We start from the raw sequence: 20,532 nt of genomic DNA on the forward strand, positions 1-20,532 counted from the left end.
CACTATCCAGAAGAAGGAACTTAACCCAGGAGCCCATACCTGTTAGCTTCCTTGTCAGGTATTATCGTCTGTTCTTTCTTTCTAGTTCCCTACCAGCTTGCTCAAGGATGCTCCCATACTTCAGAGGTGTTAGGTTAGTTAGCACCTTCCAGAAATAGAATTAAATTTTTTGGCCATACAGTATAACATCTTGGTCCTTTTTGCCACTGCTCTGAATCAGGGTGTTCAGACTTTCCTTCGGCTCCCGGTTTACGTATCTGAGGACCACTGTGGCACACCCTGAGCTGCAGACAGAAGGCGTCCTACGGAGCGTTCCTTCCGGGCCAGCTCCCTGGACTCCAGGCCAGGGCCAGTCCGCCTGAATCACAGCATTCCAGTTGCATCCCTCTTACCCCCACCAGAGGCTGCTCCAGCTTTTTATTCATACAAACAAAAATAAATCTCACTACCGGCCTCTGAACTCCACAGCAGCGTGCTTCCCCCCTTCTCCCCAAGTGTCCCATGGCTGTGAGTGGGGACTTGGCACTCTCCCCACCAGCATCACTTTTTCACTCCCTGCGCATCCTGTGTCCTTCTCTCACCGTGCGACCCAGAGATCAGAATGGGACGTGACGGCCGGCACAGGCGCCGTGCACAGCTGCCAGGAATCTGACGGGTAAAATCTGGAAAAGTTGGGAGGGCAAATGCTAAACACACACATACACAGCGCCACTCAGAGAGGACCGGAAACACAGACCCACAGAAGAGGCCTGCAGACTCCCGGTCCCTCTTCAGTCTGCTGTTGTTTGAAGGGAACGGGGCCAGTCTCATGACCCGGGTACGACCCTCAGCCCCCAGAGACCCACTGCTGTACCCCAGAAGAAAAAGGGGCAGCTTCATTTAATCTCTTGAGACTCCTTAGGGGCATGTGGGGAACAGGAAGCAGTTGTGTGGTGACTCACTGGGCAGAACCAGGTTAAGGGAAGTTGTCTTCGGGCGTCCCTGGGACCGGATGATGGCAGCACAGCTCCAACCACCCTCAAAGAGCTTGACCCCACGTCACCCCCAGGGAACCAGCAGGCTGTGGCCTCTTCACCTTTCTGGCCCTGAGCCAGAGCTCAAAGAACTCCACGCCTTGCCTGGACTCTACCTAGAGGTTTTTCTACCCTGCTCAGAATAGGTTCCGTTAGCTCCTAACCCCTGTGGCCACCTGGCTTAAAAGCACTTAAAAGCACTTTTACCTGTTGCCAGCTGCACCCTCTGTATTTTTCATTGTTGTTCTTGGGAACTATGCAGCATGAGGGGTTGAACCCAAGGCCTCACCAAGGTAAGGCATGTGCTCTACCTTGAGCCACTTCCCAGGCCCCTGCTGCCAGCTCTGAGGGTTGGGCTGAGGAGCTTACTATTCACATAACTAAGAAGCAGCAGCCAGTTCCACTTCCTTAGGCCAGACCAGTGCTAGAGTGTCATTTCTCGAGGCTGACTTGCCCAGAGCTGACAGGACTGAGTGGTGCAGTGATAGAGGCAGTGTGCAGTCATGTCCCTGACTCAACATGGGTGCCAGGTCCCAGTCCTCCCAATCAGGGTCAGTCAGTGCCTTTTCTGCTTCCTCTCGCTTAGGTCTGGGGCCTTTAGTGTACAGGGGGCCTATAGAACACCAGGCTCTGAAAGAACGTATAGTAAGAATGTGAGGAGACAGAAGGGAATGGTTAACTGAACCTGAACAGACTGTTTCCTGTTCTTAAGACATGCTCGAGGGGCCAGGGAGATAGTATAGCTGGTAAGGCGTTTGCCTTACACTCGACCAACCTGGGTTCAATCCCTGGCATCCCATGTGGTCCCCCATGTACTGCCAGGAGTAATTCCTGAGTGCACAGCCAGCTGTAAACCCTGAGTATTGCTGGTGTGACCCAAAAAGAAAAAAGAAATGCTCTAGTCGGGCTGAAGCAGAGGTACTATTACAGTGGGTAGAGTGTGTGTCTTGCACACGCTGACCTGGGTTCCATCCCCAGCACCACATATGGTCCATTGAGCTCACCAGGAATGATCCCTGAACGCACAACCAGGTGTAACTTAACACCTCCTCCTTCCCTCCCCACCCCCCCCAAAAATGCTCAGGCCACAGTGGTATATGCCATTTATAGCTCAATTTTACTTAAAAAACAAAAAACATGTTAAATGGCCAAGCCATGTTTGATGCATGTGTGTTAGGCAGTCCTGTAAAGTGGGACAATAACCCAAGGCCCCTGGGAAAGTGTCCATGGGTACTTTCCCCTCATGGGGAGAGCTCAGTAGAAAGACCTCAACAGACTGGGCCTCTCAGCCACATTTCTCATGCCTGCCAGCGTCCTGTGGCCTGTGCCTTCTACCAGCTGTGGTGGCGGTGGCAGCCGCCACTTACTCATAGGGAAAGGTCCCCAGCAGGTCACAGAGAAGCCACCCCCAACACTGGAAGGCATGCCCTTTCAGTTTTACTGTCACTGCCAATGAAACCTCAGCAGTCTTCTTCACCGGCTGTTGGTGGCCACAGCTGAGGCACTGGTTCCCGTCACAGTTGGCACGCACATCTACCCCCCCTCTCCCCCGCCCTGCCCTGTGCATGCATCTGTTCTGCAAATTGGTATTCGGGGAAAGGCCAGGAGAGGGCGTGACAGGGCTGGGACCTGCTTGCCTGCCCCTTGTCAGGTTTGTGTTGGCATTTGCTCCTCGTCTCTGGTCCTCAGAGGAGGAAACAGCACAATTGCGACCATGTTCTATAGTGACAGACATACCCAGAGCCTATCTCAGTCGGCCACTGAGTGTAAGACTGTCAGATGTGACAAAAGTGGGTGTCGAAGAGCCAGAGAGATAGTATCAGGAGAGATAGTGCTTGCCTTACGTGAAGCCAGCCCCAGTTTGGTTGCCAGCACTGCATATGGTCCCCTGAATCCTGCCAGGAGTGATCGCTGAGCACAGAGCCAAGACTAAGCCCTGAATACCATTAAGGTACTGCCCCACCCCACCCCACCCAAAAAAAAAAACTGGACTATGACAGATGTACATGGAACTTCTCTGATAGATGGGAACATCTGTATGACTGACACTCACAGGCCTTGTCTTTTCCCAAGTGTGCTGTGGAGGTATTGGTTTTAGTAAGACACAGAGTTTGATTAGTAACGTTAATCAAGAGAGGACTAGGTTATTGAGTCCTTGATACCACAGATATCATTGCTTAAGAGTTCAAAGAAAAAAAGAAAAAAAAAAGTTTAAAGTAAAAAATATTCTTTTTTTTTTTTTTTTGGTTTTTGGGTCACACCCGGCGATGCACAGGGGTTACTCCTGGCTCTTCACTCAGGAATTACCCCTGGCGGTGCTCAGGGGACCATATGGGATGCTGGGATTAGAACCGGGGTCGGCCGCGTGCAAGGCAAACGCCCTACCCGCTGTGCTATTGCTCCAGCCCCCTAAAGTAAAAAATATTGAGGGGCTAGGAAGGATGGATGCTTTTATGCAGGGGTCCTGGGTTTGGTCCCTGGCTCCACCTGGGCTCCCAAGCACCACATGGAGTAAGTACCAAGTGTGACCTGAAATCAGAAAAAGGGGCCAGAGAGATAGTACATTTGCAAGGCACTTTGGATCTGACCCAGGTTCAATCCCTGTATGGTCCTCCGAGCACCTCCAGGAGTGATCCCTCAGTAAGTCAGGTGTGACCCAAAACAAAACTTAGAAGAAATGAGAGAATAGGTTTCAAATGGTCGGGCACAGCAAAAAAAAGTTGAGTAAATAATAGTATAACTTGGATATAGTTGGGGGAGAAACCCCAAGTAGAACACAAAAGATAACATTTAGGAAACTGAGGCCAGAGCAATCGTACAGCAGGTAAGACGTTTGCCTTGCACGCAGCGAACCTGGGTTCGATCCCCAGCATCCCATATGTCCCTCGAGCAGCACCAGGAGTGATTCTTAAGTGCTAAGCCAGGAATAACCCCTGAGCTTAGCCAGGTGTGACTCAAAAAGAAAAAAAAATAAATGAAAACACATTTAGGAAACTGCTGCGGGGAGGTGGGGAGGTGGCGGGGGACCGGGACAGGCGCTATCTGATCAGTCTGAGTGTTACTGTTTCCAAACATGAATCTGATAACTCTGGTCCTGGCTGATCGCATTATAGACTCTTACTGCTGTGGGAAACTTTGGCATTGTTAGTTGTTGGCATCACTTTCTTTGGTGTAATCTTCGATGTTAACATTTTTTTTTCTCTTCTAATCACGTAACAAAAGAAGTTAAAATGACTCCTGTTTGGGACTGGAAAGATAATACAATGGGTAGGGCACTTGCCTTGCATGCACCTGACTCAGGTTTAATCCTCAGGGTCCCGTATTCTCCTGTTCCCTAGCACCACTGACAGTTAACTCCTGAGTGCAGAGCCAGGGTAAGCCCTGAGCATCACCTGGATGTGGTCCAAAAAAACAAAATTTTTTATTTTTTTCTTTTTGGGTCACACCTGGCGATGCACAGGGATTATTCCTGGCTCTGTACTCAGGAATTAATCCTGGTGGTGCTCAGGGGACCATATGAGATGCTGGGAATCGAACCTGGGTCGGCCGCATGCAAGGCAAACGCCCTACCCGCTGTGCTATCACCCAGCCCCCAAAAAAACAAAATTTAAAAAATAGTAATATAACTCCTGGAACATCATATATATGGAGTGGGAAGGGAATAAGAGGAGAAGAGAAAGACTAAAATGAGAAGGGTCTTACTATTGTCTAGATAAACCAGTTTTATACCTAAGGAACCTAATTTGTTGTTCATTTTCAGCCCAAGGTCTTCATTCTGTTTTGTTGTTGTTTTGTTTTTTTAATAACCCTCAAGGTCCTTTCTCAGTCCTCTGCAGAGTTTTAATCATGCCCCACTCCCTGGGGCCATTTGGTCCATGTTGATTTTTACAGCAGTGGTTTCCTAGCCCCCTGTCCCTCAGGCCTGCCTGGCTGGCTGTTACTCTGGAGGAGTGGGGGCGGGGGCGGGGGGACAGGACGCTGACACACTGTGGAGTCAGGCCCTGCTCATCCAGTTCCTGCCCGCTCATTCTGGCTCATCGTTCTGTGTCCCTATAGGCTGTCCTGGAGGACCAGAGTCAGATGAGGCAGATGGAGTTGGAGATCAGACCCCTGTTCCTCGTACCAGACACCAACGGCTTCATCGACCACCTGGCCAGTCTGGCACGGCTGCTGGAGAGCAGGAAGTACATCCTGGTGGTGCCCCTTATCGGTGAGTCAGGCCAGAGCAGCCCTGCACGTGCTCGGCAACCCCCTCTACAGACATGCCCCTCCGTCTCGGGGCCAGGCAGGCAGCGCCCTGGTGTGTGTGTAAGACAGGATTTGCAGGGAAGTAGGGGAATGTGTGGGGCAAGGAAAATTGTTTAATAATCAAAGCAGTTCAAATTATTATAGCTGATCCATGGCTTAAACTGCTTGAGCAAATGGACTCCTGTGTCCCAGCAACCAGAGGCTGCCTGAGCCCAGCCCTTGTTTTTATCCTTATAAAGCTTGCAGTAAAACAGCAAAGCTGGTTCCCGTTATTGGTAAACACTCAGCCCTGGCAGATAACGGCAGTGCTGCTGGGTGGTCTGGCAGGGAAGCTGGGAGGATTTTGAAGTGGTTAGATGCCTTTGGTCTGATTGTCTTGTAGCTTTTCATGATCATTCTGTTGGTTGGAGGTAGCATTCTTCTGGCCAATGTCACCCTAAGGCCAGGCTGACAGAAACCTTCCAGAGTAAGCCCTTGGCTCATGCCTGTGGATTCCTGTCACTTGGGCTCTTACCACTGTCTGGCCATTGGTGCTGGGGCAGGGTCAGCATCTCAGGACCCGGCTAGTTTGCATCTACTCTAGGGGCAGAGGGAGCCCAGCTGGTCTATCTCCAAGGACTGTCTCTTGGAGCTCTGCACTCACTGGTCAGTCTCAGGCTGGGTTCTGGGCTCTGGGCTCCTCTCGGGTGAAGATGATACAGCGATTGTCACTATTACTAGTGAAGGGGGGTAGCTAGATGATTGCAGAACCCAGACTTTCAGTGTCCCCTCCTCAGCAGCCATGATCTGGAGCACAGTCAGGAGCCATGTCCTCTGGAAGGGCTGCCAGACTGGCAGTCTGCCTGCCAAGCCACCTCTGACATGCATGCCAAGATGTTCCATTGGGCCTTCCCTCCCAGTCCCAAGTGTCTTAGTGCCAGATGAGGGTGGAAACAAAGGGCAGGAAACATCCGCCCCTGCAGAGGCTATAGAACCCTGGGGGGTTGTGGGAAACACGTTAGCACCACCTGAGAATGTTGGCACTGAAGCAGCCCTCGTCCCGCCTCCACCCTCCCTGTCTTCCTTCCCCCTCCCCATGTGGCCTGGCCAGAACCTCTTAAGCCCAGGCCCACAGACCTAAGGGAAAGGTTTGCTGTTCTTCAGAAGTTGAGCAGCTTCTCTCTGAGACAGAGCAGCAGGACATCAAGTTATTCCAGCTTTGCTGCCTCCCTCACTGAATCCTGCAGTGACATAAGCTTTTAAGATAAATCTCACCAGGAATCTTTCACAAGGACGAAAGTGAATTGATCACTTTTGGGCTACACACTCAGGAAGTGTTCTTACAGAGAGGTTAGCCGACATGTCAAGAGCCCCCTGAGACAAACTTGAGCCAGTTCCATCCCAGACCAGCAAGGTTTTATTTCAGTTTTTTGTTTGTTTGTTTTTTGGGGGGCACGCCCTGCAGTGCTCCTGGTTCTGTGCTTGGGAATCCTGGTGAGGCTCAGGAAACCATATGGGGTATCAGGAACCTAACCCAGGTCAGCCACATGCATGGCAAGCACCCTCCTGATGGTCAGCACTGATTGTGCCGTACTTTGTTCTGAGTCTCCCTCCTTGTTCTTAGCAATCAGTGAGAGGCAAGTTGCAGCGCTTGTCCCTGAGTAGAGGGGGATGCCAGATCTGGTGGGGAGAGAGCCAGGAAGGGACGAGAGTCCAGTGGTTAGGAAATACCCTCGCAAGTCCTGACCCTCATTCAGTCTTTGGCACACCATGGTTCCTTGAGCACCGCTGGGTACAGCCGTGAAGGCCCTCAGCACTGCTGGGCTAACACAGTTATTCCCAGCACCACAGGAAGCAGCACCACGTCCTTGGGCCGCGCCTTTGCATTGAGCCGTTGGCGCAGTTGGCTGAAAGAATTACCAGTGGAGTCCCTGAATCCCTGAGCACCGCTCAGTTGCCATCCTCACCCCACCAAAAAATGGGAGTGAAATCCCAGGGAATATGTAAAGTCAATGGATGGCACCCAGGGTATATTAGGAAATGACAGCCTGGTTCCAGCAGTCCAGGCCAGACTCTTGAGCAGCGCCCTGGACTCGCAGCAAATGCAGGGGCTTCTGTCGGTGATGCTTCCTGGGCCGACTCCTACTCTGCTCCACGCACGAAGGGTTAAGGCAGCCGCCTTCCCTGCTTGTTTCTTGTGCTCTTTAACCTACTCCATGCTCCTTCACCCTGACCCCCGCACTGAGAAGCCCCGCCTGGTGCAGAAGCACAAACAAGCTTCCCCTTTGAAGCCTGTTTAGTTTGGAAGCAGGAAAGCAGATTTTGGGATGGAATACCAGTTTTTCCTGTTTGATGTTCTCTCTGCTGTGCCATGCAGCCACTGCGGCTCTCAGCCTCAGCCATACATTGTGTGAACATTGCAGCCTCGGCTTGCTGGAAGCGCGTGTGCATGTGTCTGTGCGTCTGTCTCTCTGTCTGTGTCTGTTTGTCTGGATGGGCTCTTTCCAGAAAGTATCCCTGAATACTCAGACAGTGAGTGCCAGGCTCACCATGGAACAGCATGCTCATGCCGACTCCCCGAGCCATGAATCATTACACTGAGGAGAGGCCTCAGACCCCAAACTCTCCCGGAGCCCCCAAGGAGTGCATATTTCCCACTTGACCTCAGGCTTTTGGCTGGAATTTTGGAAAGAATCTTCACCAGAAAATGAAGCTGTGTCCCAGACACATAGGCAGACAGGCGTGCACAGGCGCACGTGCAGTATCAGGAGGCAGATGTGCCAAGGGCATGGACTTAGGGACTACCAGGGCCCTTGCAAGTGAGGCTGTGACCACAGCATCTCACTTGGTGATGTCCTTGCACACGGCTGAGAGTGGACCGGGGAACTTTGCCCCTTTTGAGCAGCTGTGGTTAGGGGTACCCTAGTGGATAAGGAAGAATGCCTCTTCCCCTTTCCATACTCCTGCTTCTCCTGAGGGATCCTTTCAATTTGATCCTATAACTAAGGAATGCAATAGCGCGGCCAGGTTTCTTTCTCTGAATACAGCAGCTCCAGAAAATCCTTACAAGATACTCCCAGGAAGAAGCTGGGGGCCCCGGGGGAAGAGGAAGGAAGAGACAACCGTGGAAAGTTAGGGACACGGGCTGCAGAGATAGTGCAGACGGTAAGGGGGCTTGCCTTGCATGAAGCCAGCACCTCATATGCTCCTTCAGCATCCCATGTGGTCCCCTAGCACTGCCAGGAGTGATCCCTGAGTGCAGCTAGGTGTGGCCCCAAATAAACAACAGCAAAAAGTTTGGGACACTTCATGAGCCAGAGAGATAGTACAGCAGGTGAGGTGCTTGCCTTGCACACAGTCAGCCCTGGTTGTATCCGTGGCACCACATATTATTCCTCTGCACCACCAGGAGTAGGTGTGATCCCTGAGCACAGAGCCAGGACCAAGCCCTGAGCACCGCCAGCTGTGGCCTACAAACAAAACATCTGGGAACACCTGTTGCCCTTTAGATTCCCAATTACTCTCGAAGACTCCTGTGCGGTAGGGTGGATTCTTGACCTGGGAAGATGAGACACAGAGTACTAGCAGAAAGCACATGAGCTATTAACTTGTGGATACTCTTTCTCATCAGTGATCAATGAGCTGGACGGCCTGGCCAAGGGACAGGAGACAGACCACCGTGCTGGGGGCTATGCCCGTGTGGTCCAGGAAAAGGCCCGGAAATCCATCGAATTCCTCGAGCGGCGATTTGAGAGTCGAGACTCTTGCCTCCGGGCTCTGACCAGCCGTGGCAACGAACTTGAATCCATTGCCTTCCGCAGCGAGGACATCACTGGCCAGCTGGTGAGAGCCCTGTGAGAAAGGGCGAGCCTACAGCCAGCCTTCCTAACAGGGGCTACAGGAGGGCCGGCCTGACGTGTGGGCTGGGGGAGGCAGCCAGGAGGAGGCTTTCCTTGTCCCCACAGCACAGAGGGACACAGCCCAGCAGGGCCTCAGAGTGTGTGGGAGGGACTCGGGTATGGCCTCCAGCACCAGAGGCAGAGTGTACCTGTGCTCCCTCCTCATGGCGCCCCCTCCTGCCTGTGGCACGTCTCACACGGTCTCTTCCAGGGTAACAACGATGACCTGATCCTCTCCTGCTGCCTCCACTACTGCAAAGACAAGGCTAAGGACTTTATGCCCACCAACAAAGGTACTGCAATTTCGCCTCTCCCAGGGTCACCCATTCCCCTGCCCCACTAGGTCTCCCAGCCCCCAGCCCTAGAGGAAGGGTCATTCCCAGTTCCAGCTGGGGAACTAGGAGGCAAACCTAAGGCCAGCCCAGTGCCCCTCTTCCCTGGAAATCACACCTCCCTGTTCCAGACTGCCTCCCTCCCCAAGTCCACTCCCAGGGAAAGTTTTAACCTGGGCCCACCAAGGCTGGGCCAAGTCCCAGAAGTCAGGCTCTTGCCTTGCATGCAGCCAACCCAGGTTCGAGCCCCGGCATCCCATGTGGTCCCCTGAGCAATGCCAGGAGTAATTTCTGAGCACAGAGCCAGGAGTAACCTCTGAGCACCGCCAGGTGTGACCCAAAAAAAGAGAAAGAAAAAAGCTCTAGGCAGTGAGCTCTCCTACCCCAGTGCATCCCTTCCTGTCCTGTCCTCTGACAGTGAGAATGTCTTTTTCTGTTTTTTGTTTGGTTTTAGTTTTGGTTTTGGTTTGGGGGCCTTGCCGGTCAGTGTTCAGGACTTACAGTGTGTTCAGGCCGGCTCGGGGTACTGAACCGGCTTAGCCACATGCAAGCAAGTGCCCTGCCTGCCGTCCTGTCGATCCGGCCCCAGTGTCCATGTCTCAATGATAGGAGAAGATGGACCTTAGTCTGGCCATGGTCTCCTGAGCCCAGCCCTCTGCAGCTCAGAGGAAGCTCATTCCCAGCGGTTCTGCCGCCTTCTTGTTGGCCATGTTCACCCTGTCAGTTCATCCCTGAATGTTTATCCTGGATCACACCAGGCAGAGGGACTTCCCCAACATAGTGGATCTTTTCTTCCTGTTTCTGTGGTTGCTGTAGTACTTTGGAGACTGTCTGGAGTCAGGGGCAGGTGAGAGTTTAAGGACTGAGCCCTCAGCCAGGTTACAGGATCCTTTTGGTGAGCAGAATCTGAGCCAAGCCCACCCTGGGGCGCTGGTGGGGGCCGGAGTGCCTCGCCCTCAGCAGAGCTGCCCCTCCTGCCCACCCCTCAGAGGCCAGAGTGTGGGTGCTTCCTGCCTGCCACCCCAAGTCTGCCACTTGTCTTTGGGGGGGAATTGCTGGGACTCCTAGCTCAGTGTCATGTGCTGAGCTCCTCTTGTCTCTGGCTTCTGGCTCCCTACGTCATTTCTTGGCGTCCCTGTTGCCCACCCTTCTTTCTGTCATTTCCCTTGGCTGCCCTGGGTGTCTCTCCCTGCTCTTCCCCCTCATGGTAGTGTAGCCCCTCACTCTCCCAGAGCAAAGTCTCCTTCCGCCAGTGGCTGTGTTTGAGGGGCCCACCCCGCTGTGTGGCGTGCACAGTTCTGCCCCTGGAGAATCACATGGTAAAAAGGCGTCCTGGCTGGTCACGCCTAGGACCGTGGGCTCTGCTTCCGGGCAGCTTCAAGAGGGGGCAGGGGCCAGGGGGGCAGAAAGCTGTGTTGAGAAGTAGGGTTCTGATACTGCTGGCAGCCCCACCCAGGCGTTTTGACTTTGACCCTGCGGTCGCCCCACCCCGTACTTCACCCCAAACAGCCTACAGGAACCCATTGCCATCCTGGGGACCGCCCCTATCAGAATTACATCAGCAACGGCTGGTGTAATCAAACCCCATTTGTCAGTGTGAATTCTTAGCAGATTAACTTGTCAGATTCACAGAGAAACTATCACCAAATGTTTATGTGTAAACGATGTTTGAATTTTAAAATCATGTGGATTATGGCGGATGGGGCCTGACAAGATGACAGTCTCTGGTTTCTAACAAAGTGAAGTTACCAGTGTCAAAACAGAGGATGTTTATTGTTAAAAATGTCTCAAAGTATCCACAGAAACCCCTGCAGACCCCTGCCAGCAATGCTGAGCCTTGGTTAACTGACCAGAGGCCTGGAACTTTCCTGCTCTGAGTCCCAGGGCCAGAATTGTGGGGCTGCAGACAGACTTAGGCAGCCAGCTGGGAGCCCCACATAACACCAGCACCACACCACACCACACCCCCAAACCACATTCACACACCCCAGAGGAGCCAGGCCCAGACAGTCAAGTGGTTTGAAAACATCCCTTTCCCCATGGCCGCCATCTTCTCCCTGTGCCCATGACAGCTCTGCACTTCCCGTCGTACCTTCTTCCATCACCGTCTTTCCTGTCCCCATCATTAACCCTGAAAGCCTCTCTCTCCCTCTGCCGCAAACTCCTCCAGAGGCTGGTAGCCGCCTCCTCGCCACCTGCCTGGAGCTGCCATGTCTGGAAGTGCTCGGACCTGGTCTGGACACTTGCAGCCCCCCAGCCCCATGGGACCGACCTGTGCCTGTCTGCCCAGCCTCATAATGGAACCTCCCCCAACCCAGGGGTCCTGGTTGGTGTGGGCGGGGCCTCCCTGGGACGGAGGGGAGAGTCAGGTGTGAGTAAACGTCCCTGGTTTATATTTTCCCCGAACATTAAAAGGTTAGGAAATCGGGGGAAATCATCCTGCCCTCCCCCCAAATACCTAAAAGGGGAATATTAATAATACCATAAATCACAGTGACTAAATAATTTTTTAAAAAAAAGAATGAGGACCAGGTATTTATGCCAACATAGATCTTTAGAGTATATAAAAACTGCATAAAGTATGTCTAGTATGATCATAATGTTGTGGTGGGGAAGGCTTATGTAACAAGCATGCATACTTGTAAATGTGCAGAAAGACATCTGGAAGCACACACAGATCCCCCCCGGGGAGCAGGACAGACACAGGAAGGGAGCAGGGAGGTGACCCTCTCTACCCCTGCTTTCTGCTCTTCTGTACTGACCCAGGTTTTCATCATGGATGTAGATTATTTTTCTTTGAGAGGAAATTAATTTTTTTGCAGCCTCAGGGGCAGCCATCGTGGCACGGCTCTGCCAGGGACCTTTGCCCTGCATTCCTGTCCCCTTGAAGCTCTGGGTTCACATGTGTCCGTCTTTAGTTTTCTGCATCTTGACTTGTGGAAGGGGGAGTGGAAGGGGGCACAGAGTGCTGCGAGTCAACCAGGCCAGCAGCAGCGGAAGGAAAGGTCCTTCTCCTCAGTCCAGAGACCTGGGGTGACAGGTCTGAGGAGGTGGGGGGTTGAGACAGCTCTCTGTGCAAGCAGAACACCAGCCCCCACCCCACCCCCAGCATGGCTCTGTCTCAGCCAGGAGGGTAGACACACCTCTGGCTAATTGTCCAAATGAGGGAAGGACCAAGGAAGAGAATGCTTACCCTCTACCCCATCCCTCTGGGGCCGCGTTCCTCTCCAGAGAGGAGGCACTAGTGCCTCTGTCTCCTGCCTCACTGAAGTCCTGCTCTCTCCTGCCCACAGAGGAGCCGATCCGGCTGCTGCGGGAGGTGGTGCTGTTAACCGATGACCGTAACCTGCGGGTGAAGGCGCTGACGAGAAATGTGCCTGTGCGAGACATCCCGGCCTTCCTCACGTGGGCCCAGGTGGGCTGAGGGGGCCACACCAGGGCCCACCCCTGTGGAACCGTTCCTGAGAGGCCACCAGGCGACTAGTGTAGCACAGAAGATGCCCACATGCCTGAGCCACCAATCCACCCAGAAAATAAACCATCCTCTTCCAACCCACGCCGTGGCCATGCTGTGGGGGAGCTGCTCCTCACAGAGCCCCTCCCAAGGGTCGGGCGGAAGCTGCTGGGATCCTCCTGGGCTGCCAGGATTTAGCAGGGAGGTGGCTGGCTGCGGTGGAAGCAGGTGGGCCAGCCACACGGGCCGCCCCTGCTCTCGGCCTTGCTCCCTCCTCCTGTCTAGTTCCAGAGCTGGGGAAAGGACTCCTCCGCCAGGGCTCAGCCACTGCTCAGGTGGAGAAGGGGCTTTGGGCTTCAGGTTTCCATCAGGTGCAGGTGAAATCACAGGTCCCTTTCACTGTTTCCGGATGCCCCGTCCTGAGTGTGTCCAAGAGGCTTTGGCCATGCCATGAGAGAGTACCCAGGACTGTCTCTCCTGAGCTCCAGTTCTCCCAGGGGTCTCTGCTGCGTTCTGGACACCCCGTCCTAAACAGCAGCCCTGGTCCCCCACCTCTCCTACTGTACCTTGACCTCAGACACACACAGACACACATACACACATAGACACACACACAGACACAGACACACACACACACCGCTGCTTTTCCCCCTGCCCGTATCAGCGTGGATCTGTGTTGCCCTCAGCCAGTCATGAGTCTGGGGGAAAGGGGATCTAAGTGGGGCCCATGCTCCTGGGCGGCCTTTACCTGCTCCCTAACTCTCACTCTTCCTTTGGCTCTAGTTTCACCTTCACAAAGTTTCATCATTCTCTGTCAGTTCTCTCTCCTGTCCTACCCTTCTCCCCCCCTAAAATCTGCCCCCCCACCCTCCTTCCTGTTCTGGTCATCTAGTTATTGTGGTCTCCTCAGTTTCCTCCCTTCAGTCCCTTGCCAGAGGGATTCTCACACCGAGTCCCCCTCCTGTACCCATGGCAAGTACCTAATAAAGCTCTTCTACAAACCCCGGCCTTGCACAGGCCTCAGTGGCCCTAGAAATGTCCAGAATTGTACCGCCCAGCCTGAAGGGAGGATGGGCCATGCCTGGGAAGAGCTCTGTCTAGCCTGGGGTCTTCACCATTTCTAGCTCTGCCTAGAAAAGCTTGACACGGGGCCCGTTGCCTCTTCAGCTGGCACCTGTGTTCAGAGCCTTCCTCAGAGGTTTCTTGCTGGGGAACTTGGGGTCAGACAGTACATTTGAGGAGCAGCCAGAGCCAGTCTTAGTGGGACCAGTGGGGGGAATCCCCCCGAGCCTTCTGTCTTGACTGTAGACTGTACATCCCCTGCCCACAGGATGGCAGCATGGCCCAGCTATGCCCGAAAGAGGAGGGACTGTGCCAGAGCACCAAGGCCAATGGTTTGGGTTCTGAATCCTCCCAGGGCCTCAGAATGAGCTGTTTGGGGCACAAGGTCTCCAGCCTCGCCTGTCCCACAGATGAAAACGGGTGGGTGGGCGGGAGTGGGGGCGGGGGCGGGAGACCGGACTCTCCGTATGTCCCATTTGCAGCATTGGTTTTGTTCCTTAATAAATTTTTAGTTATGAAACATGCTGACCTCTTGCTGATCTGTCTCTGGGGCTGGGGAGGGAAGCCGCCCAAGGCCCTGTGTGAGGGAACCAAGTCTGGCCCCTCTGCCCACTCTGGTGCCACGCACCCAGGTCTTTGTGCAGGGGAAGAGAGCAGCGGGTCCGGGGTCACTGGTTACTGCTTTATTGCATTTGGTTCGAGTATAGAAAATGGAAGCGGCTCTGAAAGAGCCTGTGTACAAGGTAGGAAATATACAAATGAGTAGGGAGCTAAAGAGACCACGATCCAGCCCAGCCCAGCCTGGGCTCAGGATGGGGGGCCCCGGGGGCGCATGCAATAAATATGGTCCGGGACCCCAGGGAAATGGGGACACCACAAGAGTGAGAGACCAAGAAGGCCACGGCTGTCTCCTCCTCTAAGAGGAGGGAAGGGTTGGCCCTGGGGCTAGTGCCACTTGTGCAAAATGAGGAACTTCACATTATCAGTCCCGGGGTGTGCGGGAGCGGAGGTGGGGGGCCCCTCCAGCCGGCTCAGTCCCCTCCCCACTCCCCAACTCTGCCCCAACGCTCCGACCCCCGCGGGGAGATTCACAGTGAGAATGGGTGTGGTCCCAAGGGCCGGAGGTAGGGCTGGGAGCGCCCCAACAGTGACACCCTGCCCCAAAAGCAGCACAGAGCCCGGGGAAGGGGCCAACGAACCACAGGAAGAGGCGGAGTGGGGCTGGGGGTCTCCTTTGGTCAAAGCTGATATCAAAAATATAAATCTCCCTTCCCCCATCCCACCCCCGACCCGAGGTTCCCCCCAACCCCGGGCTAAGGCACAAAGCAGTGAGGCCAGGTGGGGCGGCGACGCTGCCCGCAGTTGCTACTACAGTTGTCCGTACGCAGAGTGCCAGCTCGCTGCCGCCGCCGCTTCCTGGAGGCGCAGGCGCGGGCCCAGGCCACGCCGCGGCAAGGAGGCAGGCCAGCGAGGGATGCTCTAGGTAGGGGAGAAACGGTCGATGGTCCGGCCGTCCGGTCCAGCGGCCAGGTGCGCGCCCTGGCTCAGCACCTCGGCGGCCTTGTCCGGGCTGAGGCCCAACTCTGCGGTGAACTTTGCCAGCGGGTAGAGGCTCTCGAGCGCCACCTTGGGGTCGTGCAGGAAGTGCGTGGTCTGCGCCAGCAGCTCGGCCGCTGCCGCCTTGTCCTGCTGCTTCAGGCTCAGCTGTTCAGCCGTGAGTCGGGCCACAGCAAAGACGCCCTCGGGGAAGTCGAGTTTGCCCTTGCCGTCGGGGCCAGGGACGCCAGGAAGGCCCCCCAGGCCCGCTAGCGCGCCGGCCGCACCGGCCGCGCCACCCACGGCGTGCATCTTCATGTGGCTGATGAGGTTGCGTTGCTGTGCGAACTTGCCGCCGCACACCTGGCACTCGTAGGGCTTCTCGCCCGAGTGGATGCGCATGTGCTCGGTGAGGCGATACTGACGCGTGAAGCGCATGCCGCAGGCGTCACAAGCAAAGGGCTTGAGGCCCAGGTGGCTGCGCATGTGGCGCGTCATGGTCCCGCGCTGCGTGAACTTTTTCCCGCAGATGGTACACGGATAGGGCCGGGTCAGCCAGTGCGTCTTCTCGTGCTGCCGCAGCGTGGCCGGGTCCTTGTAGCTCTTGTCGCACGACGCGCAGCGATAGGGCCGCAGCAGCTCACCCAGGCCGCCAGGAGCCCCAGAGACTTTGTCCCCGCTGCTTCCAAAAGGGGGCCCGAGGCCGGCGGCCCCTGCAGCGACCTCAGCCGCCTCGGCTCGGCCATACAGCGCCTCCTCTTCTTCCACGTGAGCTTCCACGTGTGCATTCAGCTGCTCGGAGCTGGGGAAGCCCTTGCCGCACGGGATGCACACGTACAGGTTGTCGCCGAAGCTCTCAGGCTCCCCATAAGCCAGGTGCGGGCATGGGTAGCCTTCGAGGTGGCCGCCGGGCGGACTGGGGTCCTCGCTGCTGCCCGTCTCCTCGCTGCTGCTCTTGTAGTCGTCGCCATCCGCGCCCGCACCAGGCCCGTCCAGGCTGCCCGAGTAGCGTGGCGGCGGCGCCAGGCCGAGCGGAGGACCCCCGGGCGAGGAGGACGGGTCCCCGCCGCGCTCGTCCAAGCGCTCACCGGGGGAGCCGCGCTCCCGGACCAGCTCATCGCCGTAGCTGCCCAGCCCAGGCTCGTGCTTCATCCAGCGGTACAGGAGGCTGGGCCCGTCGGGGCGGCCATGGGGCTCGGGTCCCGGACTGCCGCCGGCGCCACGAAACGGATCCGGAGGCGGCACGGCCTCCTCCAGCTTCTGGAAGGGCAGCGGCGGCAGCGGCGGCAGGGCGAGCGGCGGTTCCTTGTAGCCGACGGGGCCGACGCTGGGAGGGCTGTCAGGGCGCGGGGGCAGTTCGCGGTCTCCCGGCGGCCGCTCGGGAGGCGCAGAGCCGGGCGGGCTTTTCTTGGATAGGTCCAGGCCACAGAGAGGGGAGCAGCGGCGCTCCGGGGCGCAGAGTGCGGAGGCCGGGCCCGGGCCCGAGGCGTACAGCTCGGCGCAGTGCGTGTTCACCGCGGCTTCGGGACCCGACGGTGGCTCGGCGGCGGCGGCCGGCGGAGGCCCGGCTGGAGACGAGTAGCAGGTCTGGATGACGGGCGTGGCGGCGCGCAGTCCCCGGCCCGGCCGGCCGTAGGGCGCGTAACCGCCGCCGCCGCCGCCGCCGCCCCGCAGGTGGCAGTACTTGCCGTGGCGCTTGAGGCGCTTTTTGCACAGCGCCACGAGGTCGGGAATCTGCAGGTAGCTGGCGGCGGCCAGGACGGCTCCCAGGCTCGGCTCAGCTCCGGGGGCCACGGCCGCGGCCGCCGCGGCCTCGGCGCCATCCGCCAGACGGCCGGTGTAGATGAAGTCCAGCACCAGGCGGAACACTGCCGGGCTCACCATGTCATGGTCCAGATTGAGCAGGTTGTCGTGCACCACCAGGGACTTGAGGTAGGCGCTGCTGGCCGCCAGCACGTTCTTGTGAGCGCGGAAGAGGGCGTTCTGCACCACGATGATCACGTCGCACAAGAAGCCCTTGGTGCGCTGGTTGTTGAGCTGCAGCAGCAGCTGCCTCGAGTGACCAGGCGCCTCCATCGTGTCCAGCATCGTCTGCCCAGCACGCTCTCCTGCAGGGACACACAGCAGCCGGGTCAGAGGCGCCCCGAGCTGTCGCAGCCTGCGCCCAAGCCCGCGCGTCTCCCCTCCACTTCCCCTTCCCCGCCGCTAAGCCGGGGCATCGGGGCCCGCGGCCTGGGCGGCCTCCGGGAGCGGGAGTCCGGCCCGGCAGACCCAGGCCAGGAGCGGCCGCAGGAGCCGGGCCGGTAGGTCAGGCAGGACTGCCCTGCGTCCCCAGGCCCCCTGTGCTGCCAGGCGCGCAGGCTGGGTTCTGGGGGCTCCGGAGGAGAAAACTTCCTTCGGGCAAAGTGACCCTTTCGGAGCCTGTTACCCGATTTGAGGAAAATGTCCGCTTCAGGAAAAGTCACTCAGGGCGGAGGAGTTTGCCCAAGTTGGGAATGAGGGAGCCGAGTCAAAAACGCCTCCCGCCTCGGGAGAAGTTTGCCCCAGTTGCGGGGAAGTGATCCGCAGGAGGGGAGCGCGGCGCCGCCCCAGCCGGGGGGCTGTCAGGCCCTCAGCTGGGGGCCCAGGCGGCGGCGGCCGCGGGGAGCGGAGGCAGCGGCTGCCGTGGCGGGCAGAGCGCGAAGGCCGGCCCCGGCGCGGGGAGGGCGTTATATCGGGGCAGGAGGCTGAGGCAGGAAGCAGGTGGGGGGGAGGGGGGAGCCACGCAGCTCCCAGGGGAGGGAGGGGGCAGCGCCCCGGGCGGGCACGGCGCGCAGCCGGCAGCGGCCCTGACCCCGGCCTGCGCCCCACCCGCGGCCCGGCCCCGGCCTCCTCGGCCCCAGCTCTGCATCCGCGGGCCCGGCGCCTCCCTCCCCGGCTCCCCTTGGCCCCCGCTTCGCGGGAACTTCGCCGCCCGAACTTGGGGGAAAGTTTCCCAACTTCAGACCAGCCTGGAGGCGCGCGCCAGCCCCCATCCCTCGGTTCCCAGCCTTTGCTCTCGGCCCCCATTTCGGCGGACAGGCGGCCGCGGAGCCCGAGTCCAGCCCTGAGCTCCCCCGGCCGCGCTCTCACCCTCCAGACCCTGTTCCCCGCCTGGTCCGCAGGGCCTCGAGGCCCGTTACCTGCGGCCGCAGCCCGGCGGGGCTTCCCTCCCCGCGGCGGTGGCAGCTCCTAGCCGGCGCCCCACCCGCCCCGCTGCCAGGCGCCGAGCTGTGCCAGGGCAGCGCCCCTGCCAGCCCCGCCCGCCAGCTCCCCTTCTCTTCCCCTCGTCTCTCCAGCCCATGTGCGGGCGAGCCGGCCCCGACCGCTGACCCCGCCGTGAACCCGGCGCAGACCCGCGGCCCGGAGGTCCTGAGCGCTCTAGGGGCGACACACCCTGATCCCTGAACGCCAGTCCCGTTGGGGCGCCCGCGCCTGAGGATGCGCCCGAGGCGGCCAGCACGCACGGACCGGGCTGTCCGAGTGCCCTGTCCCTCCCCGTCTCCAGCCTGAGGACCCACCTGGGGGGCATGTCGGAAGCCCCGGGCCCGGCTGCCGGCGGATCCAGGGGGGGACGTGGCTGCTCTGCGCTGCCCTCCGCCCGCCGGGCCCCCGGTCGGTCTGTCCTGCTGGTCCGTCCTCCCCGCGTCCTGGTCGCGTCTCAGCCCCGCCGCGCTTTCCGCACACTCTTATCTGGAGCGGCCGGGGCCGGCGGGCGCTGCTGCAGCTGTAGCGCCACCTCGCGGCTGCGCGGAACTTTACGGGGTACAGAGGCGACGTCCCTAAGGCGCACCTGGGGTACCAGCTGGGTCGTAGACCGAGGGTCTCTACACAGGTCCACCCTCCCAGATGTGTTCATCAAATCCTGAACATTCCCCAGTGCCTATTTCTAGATTTTCACATTGTCCCAAATTGGATAAGCCCTGCCCTTAAGGAAGGGGACTTGGCGGGGGGCGGGGAGAGCAGTAGGTGGTGTGATGGAGATTACGGAAATCCTACGGGAGAAGCAGGGAGACAAGGTCCTGGGGAGACTCTCCTCAGATATTCCTGGATGTCATTTGCACCCACCTCCCCTATACATTCACCCACACTCAGCCACCTGAGTAGGTGTGCACCGTTTGCTCCCACACCCTCTCCAGGCACCGACACCTATGGGTGTCGCTGACATTTGCATTATGTACACCCAGGACCCGCCTCTGCTGGGGTTCTCCCAGGGGAACCAAGGGGTTCCACGCAGGAATTTCCGTGAACCTGGGCAGAGACGTTACCGCTGAATTTGAGGTATCTAAAGAAACCCCAGGATAACCTGCCGGAATTATCTTGGTGGTCCCGCAGAAGGGAACCCACCGTCCAGATAACCTGTCACTCGTTTGTTCGGAGGGGCCGCTTGTACGACTATGTGTGTCTCTAATCCACTGCCTCGAGATAAGGATGATAGGAGGGCCTACACCCAGGCATCCCCCCAAGACCAGGAACCCCACGTGAATGCCCGGTTCGTGCAAATGACGCCCATTCTGGGGAGGAAGGGAGGGAGGGAGGGAGCACTGCCGCGCGGGCGCTCTCCTGGCGATTCCGGAAGTGTCCCCGAGTGGCCCCGCGGCTGCTTGAGGCCTGTGAGCTCTTCGCGACCCACGCTCCGCCTCCTCCCCGCATGTCCTGACCCCCACCCACATGTGGGGGTCGGAATGGGTCCCCGAGAACGCCTGCGGCTTCTGATTGGCTGCGCCTCCCCCAGCGCCCCGCGCCAGAGTCTGGGGCGCAGAGTTACCATAGTAACCGATGAGATTCGCCCTGATCGCGTCTCTCCGAGGCCTTGGAGAGCTTAGCAACCACGCAGAGCCACTGGGCGAGTGGGGGCAGCGCCCACCGCCCAGCACCCGCTCCTACGGCCGCACGCCCCCGCCAGAGCCAGAGTGAGTCACTCGGCTCCAGCGCTGCTGGTGAGGACACGCGCGGTCCCGACGAGACACCAAGGTCTCGGGCGCCCCCGC

The 20,532-nt window shown here is 57.9% G+C and overlaps 2 protein-coding genes across 2 annotated transcripts in view; one reads left to right on the forward strand and one right to left on the reverse strand.

Moving 5' to 3' along the window:
* Positions 1-14,421, forward strand: part of SMG6 (SMG6 nonsense mediated mRNA decay factor) — a 282,134-nt gene extending 267,713 nt beyond the window's left edge. Inside the window, exons 16-19 of the mRNA XM_055131114.1 lie at positions 5,070-5,223; positions 8,872-9,083; positions 9,351-9,432; positions 12,765-14,421. Coding sequence (XP_054987089.1) covers positions 5,070-5,223; positions 8,872-9,083; positions 9,351-9,432; positions 12,765-12,895 — 579 coding nt within the window. The 3' untranslated portion in view covers positions 12,896-14,421. The remainder of the gene's footprint in view (positions 1-5,069; positions 5,224-8,871; positions 9,084-9,350; positions 9,433-12,764) is intronic.
* Positions 14,422-14,668: 247 nt separating this feature from the next.
* On the reverse strand, positions 14,669-19,210 carry HIC1 (HIC ZBTB transcriptional repressor 1). The gene is made up of 2 exons (XM_004605259.2): positions 19,063-19,210; positions 14,669-17,631 (listed from the first exon to the last, which is right to left on the reverse strand). Exon 2 carries the CDS (start codon positions 17,609-17,611, stop codon positions 15,467-15,469), a length of 2,145 nt encoding a protein of 714 aa, XP_004605316.2. The 5' UTR covers positions 17,612-17,631; positions 19,063-19,210; the 3' UTR covers positions 14,669-15,466.
* Between the last annotated feature and the right edge of the window lie 1,322 nt (positions 19,211-20,532).

This window comes from Sorex araneus, chromosome 3, assembly GCF_027595985.1.
Source record: "Sorex araneus isolate mSorAra2 chromosome 3, mSorAra2.pri, whole genome shotgun sequence".
Taxonomy (NCBI): domain Eukaryota; kingdom Metazoa; phylum Chordata; class Mammalia; order Eulipotyphla; family Soricidae; genus Sorex; species Sorex araneus.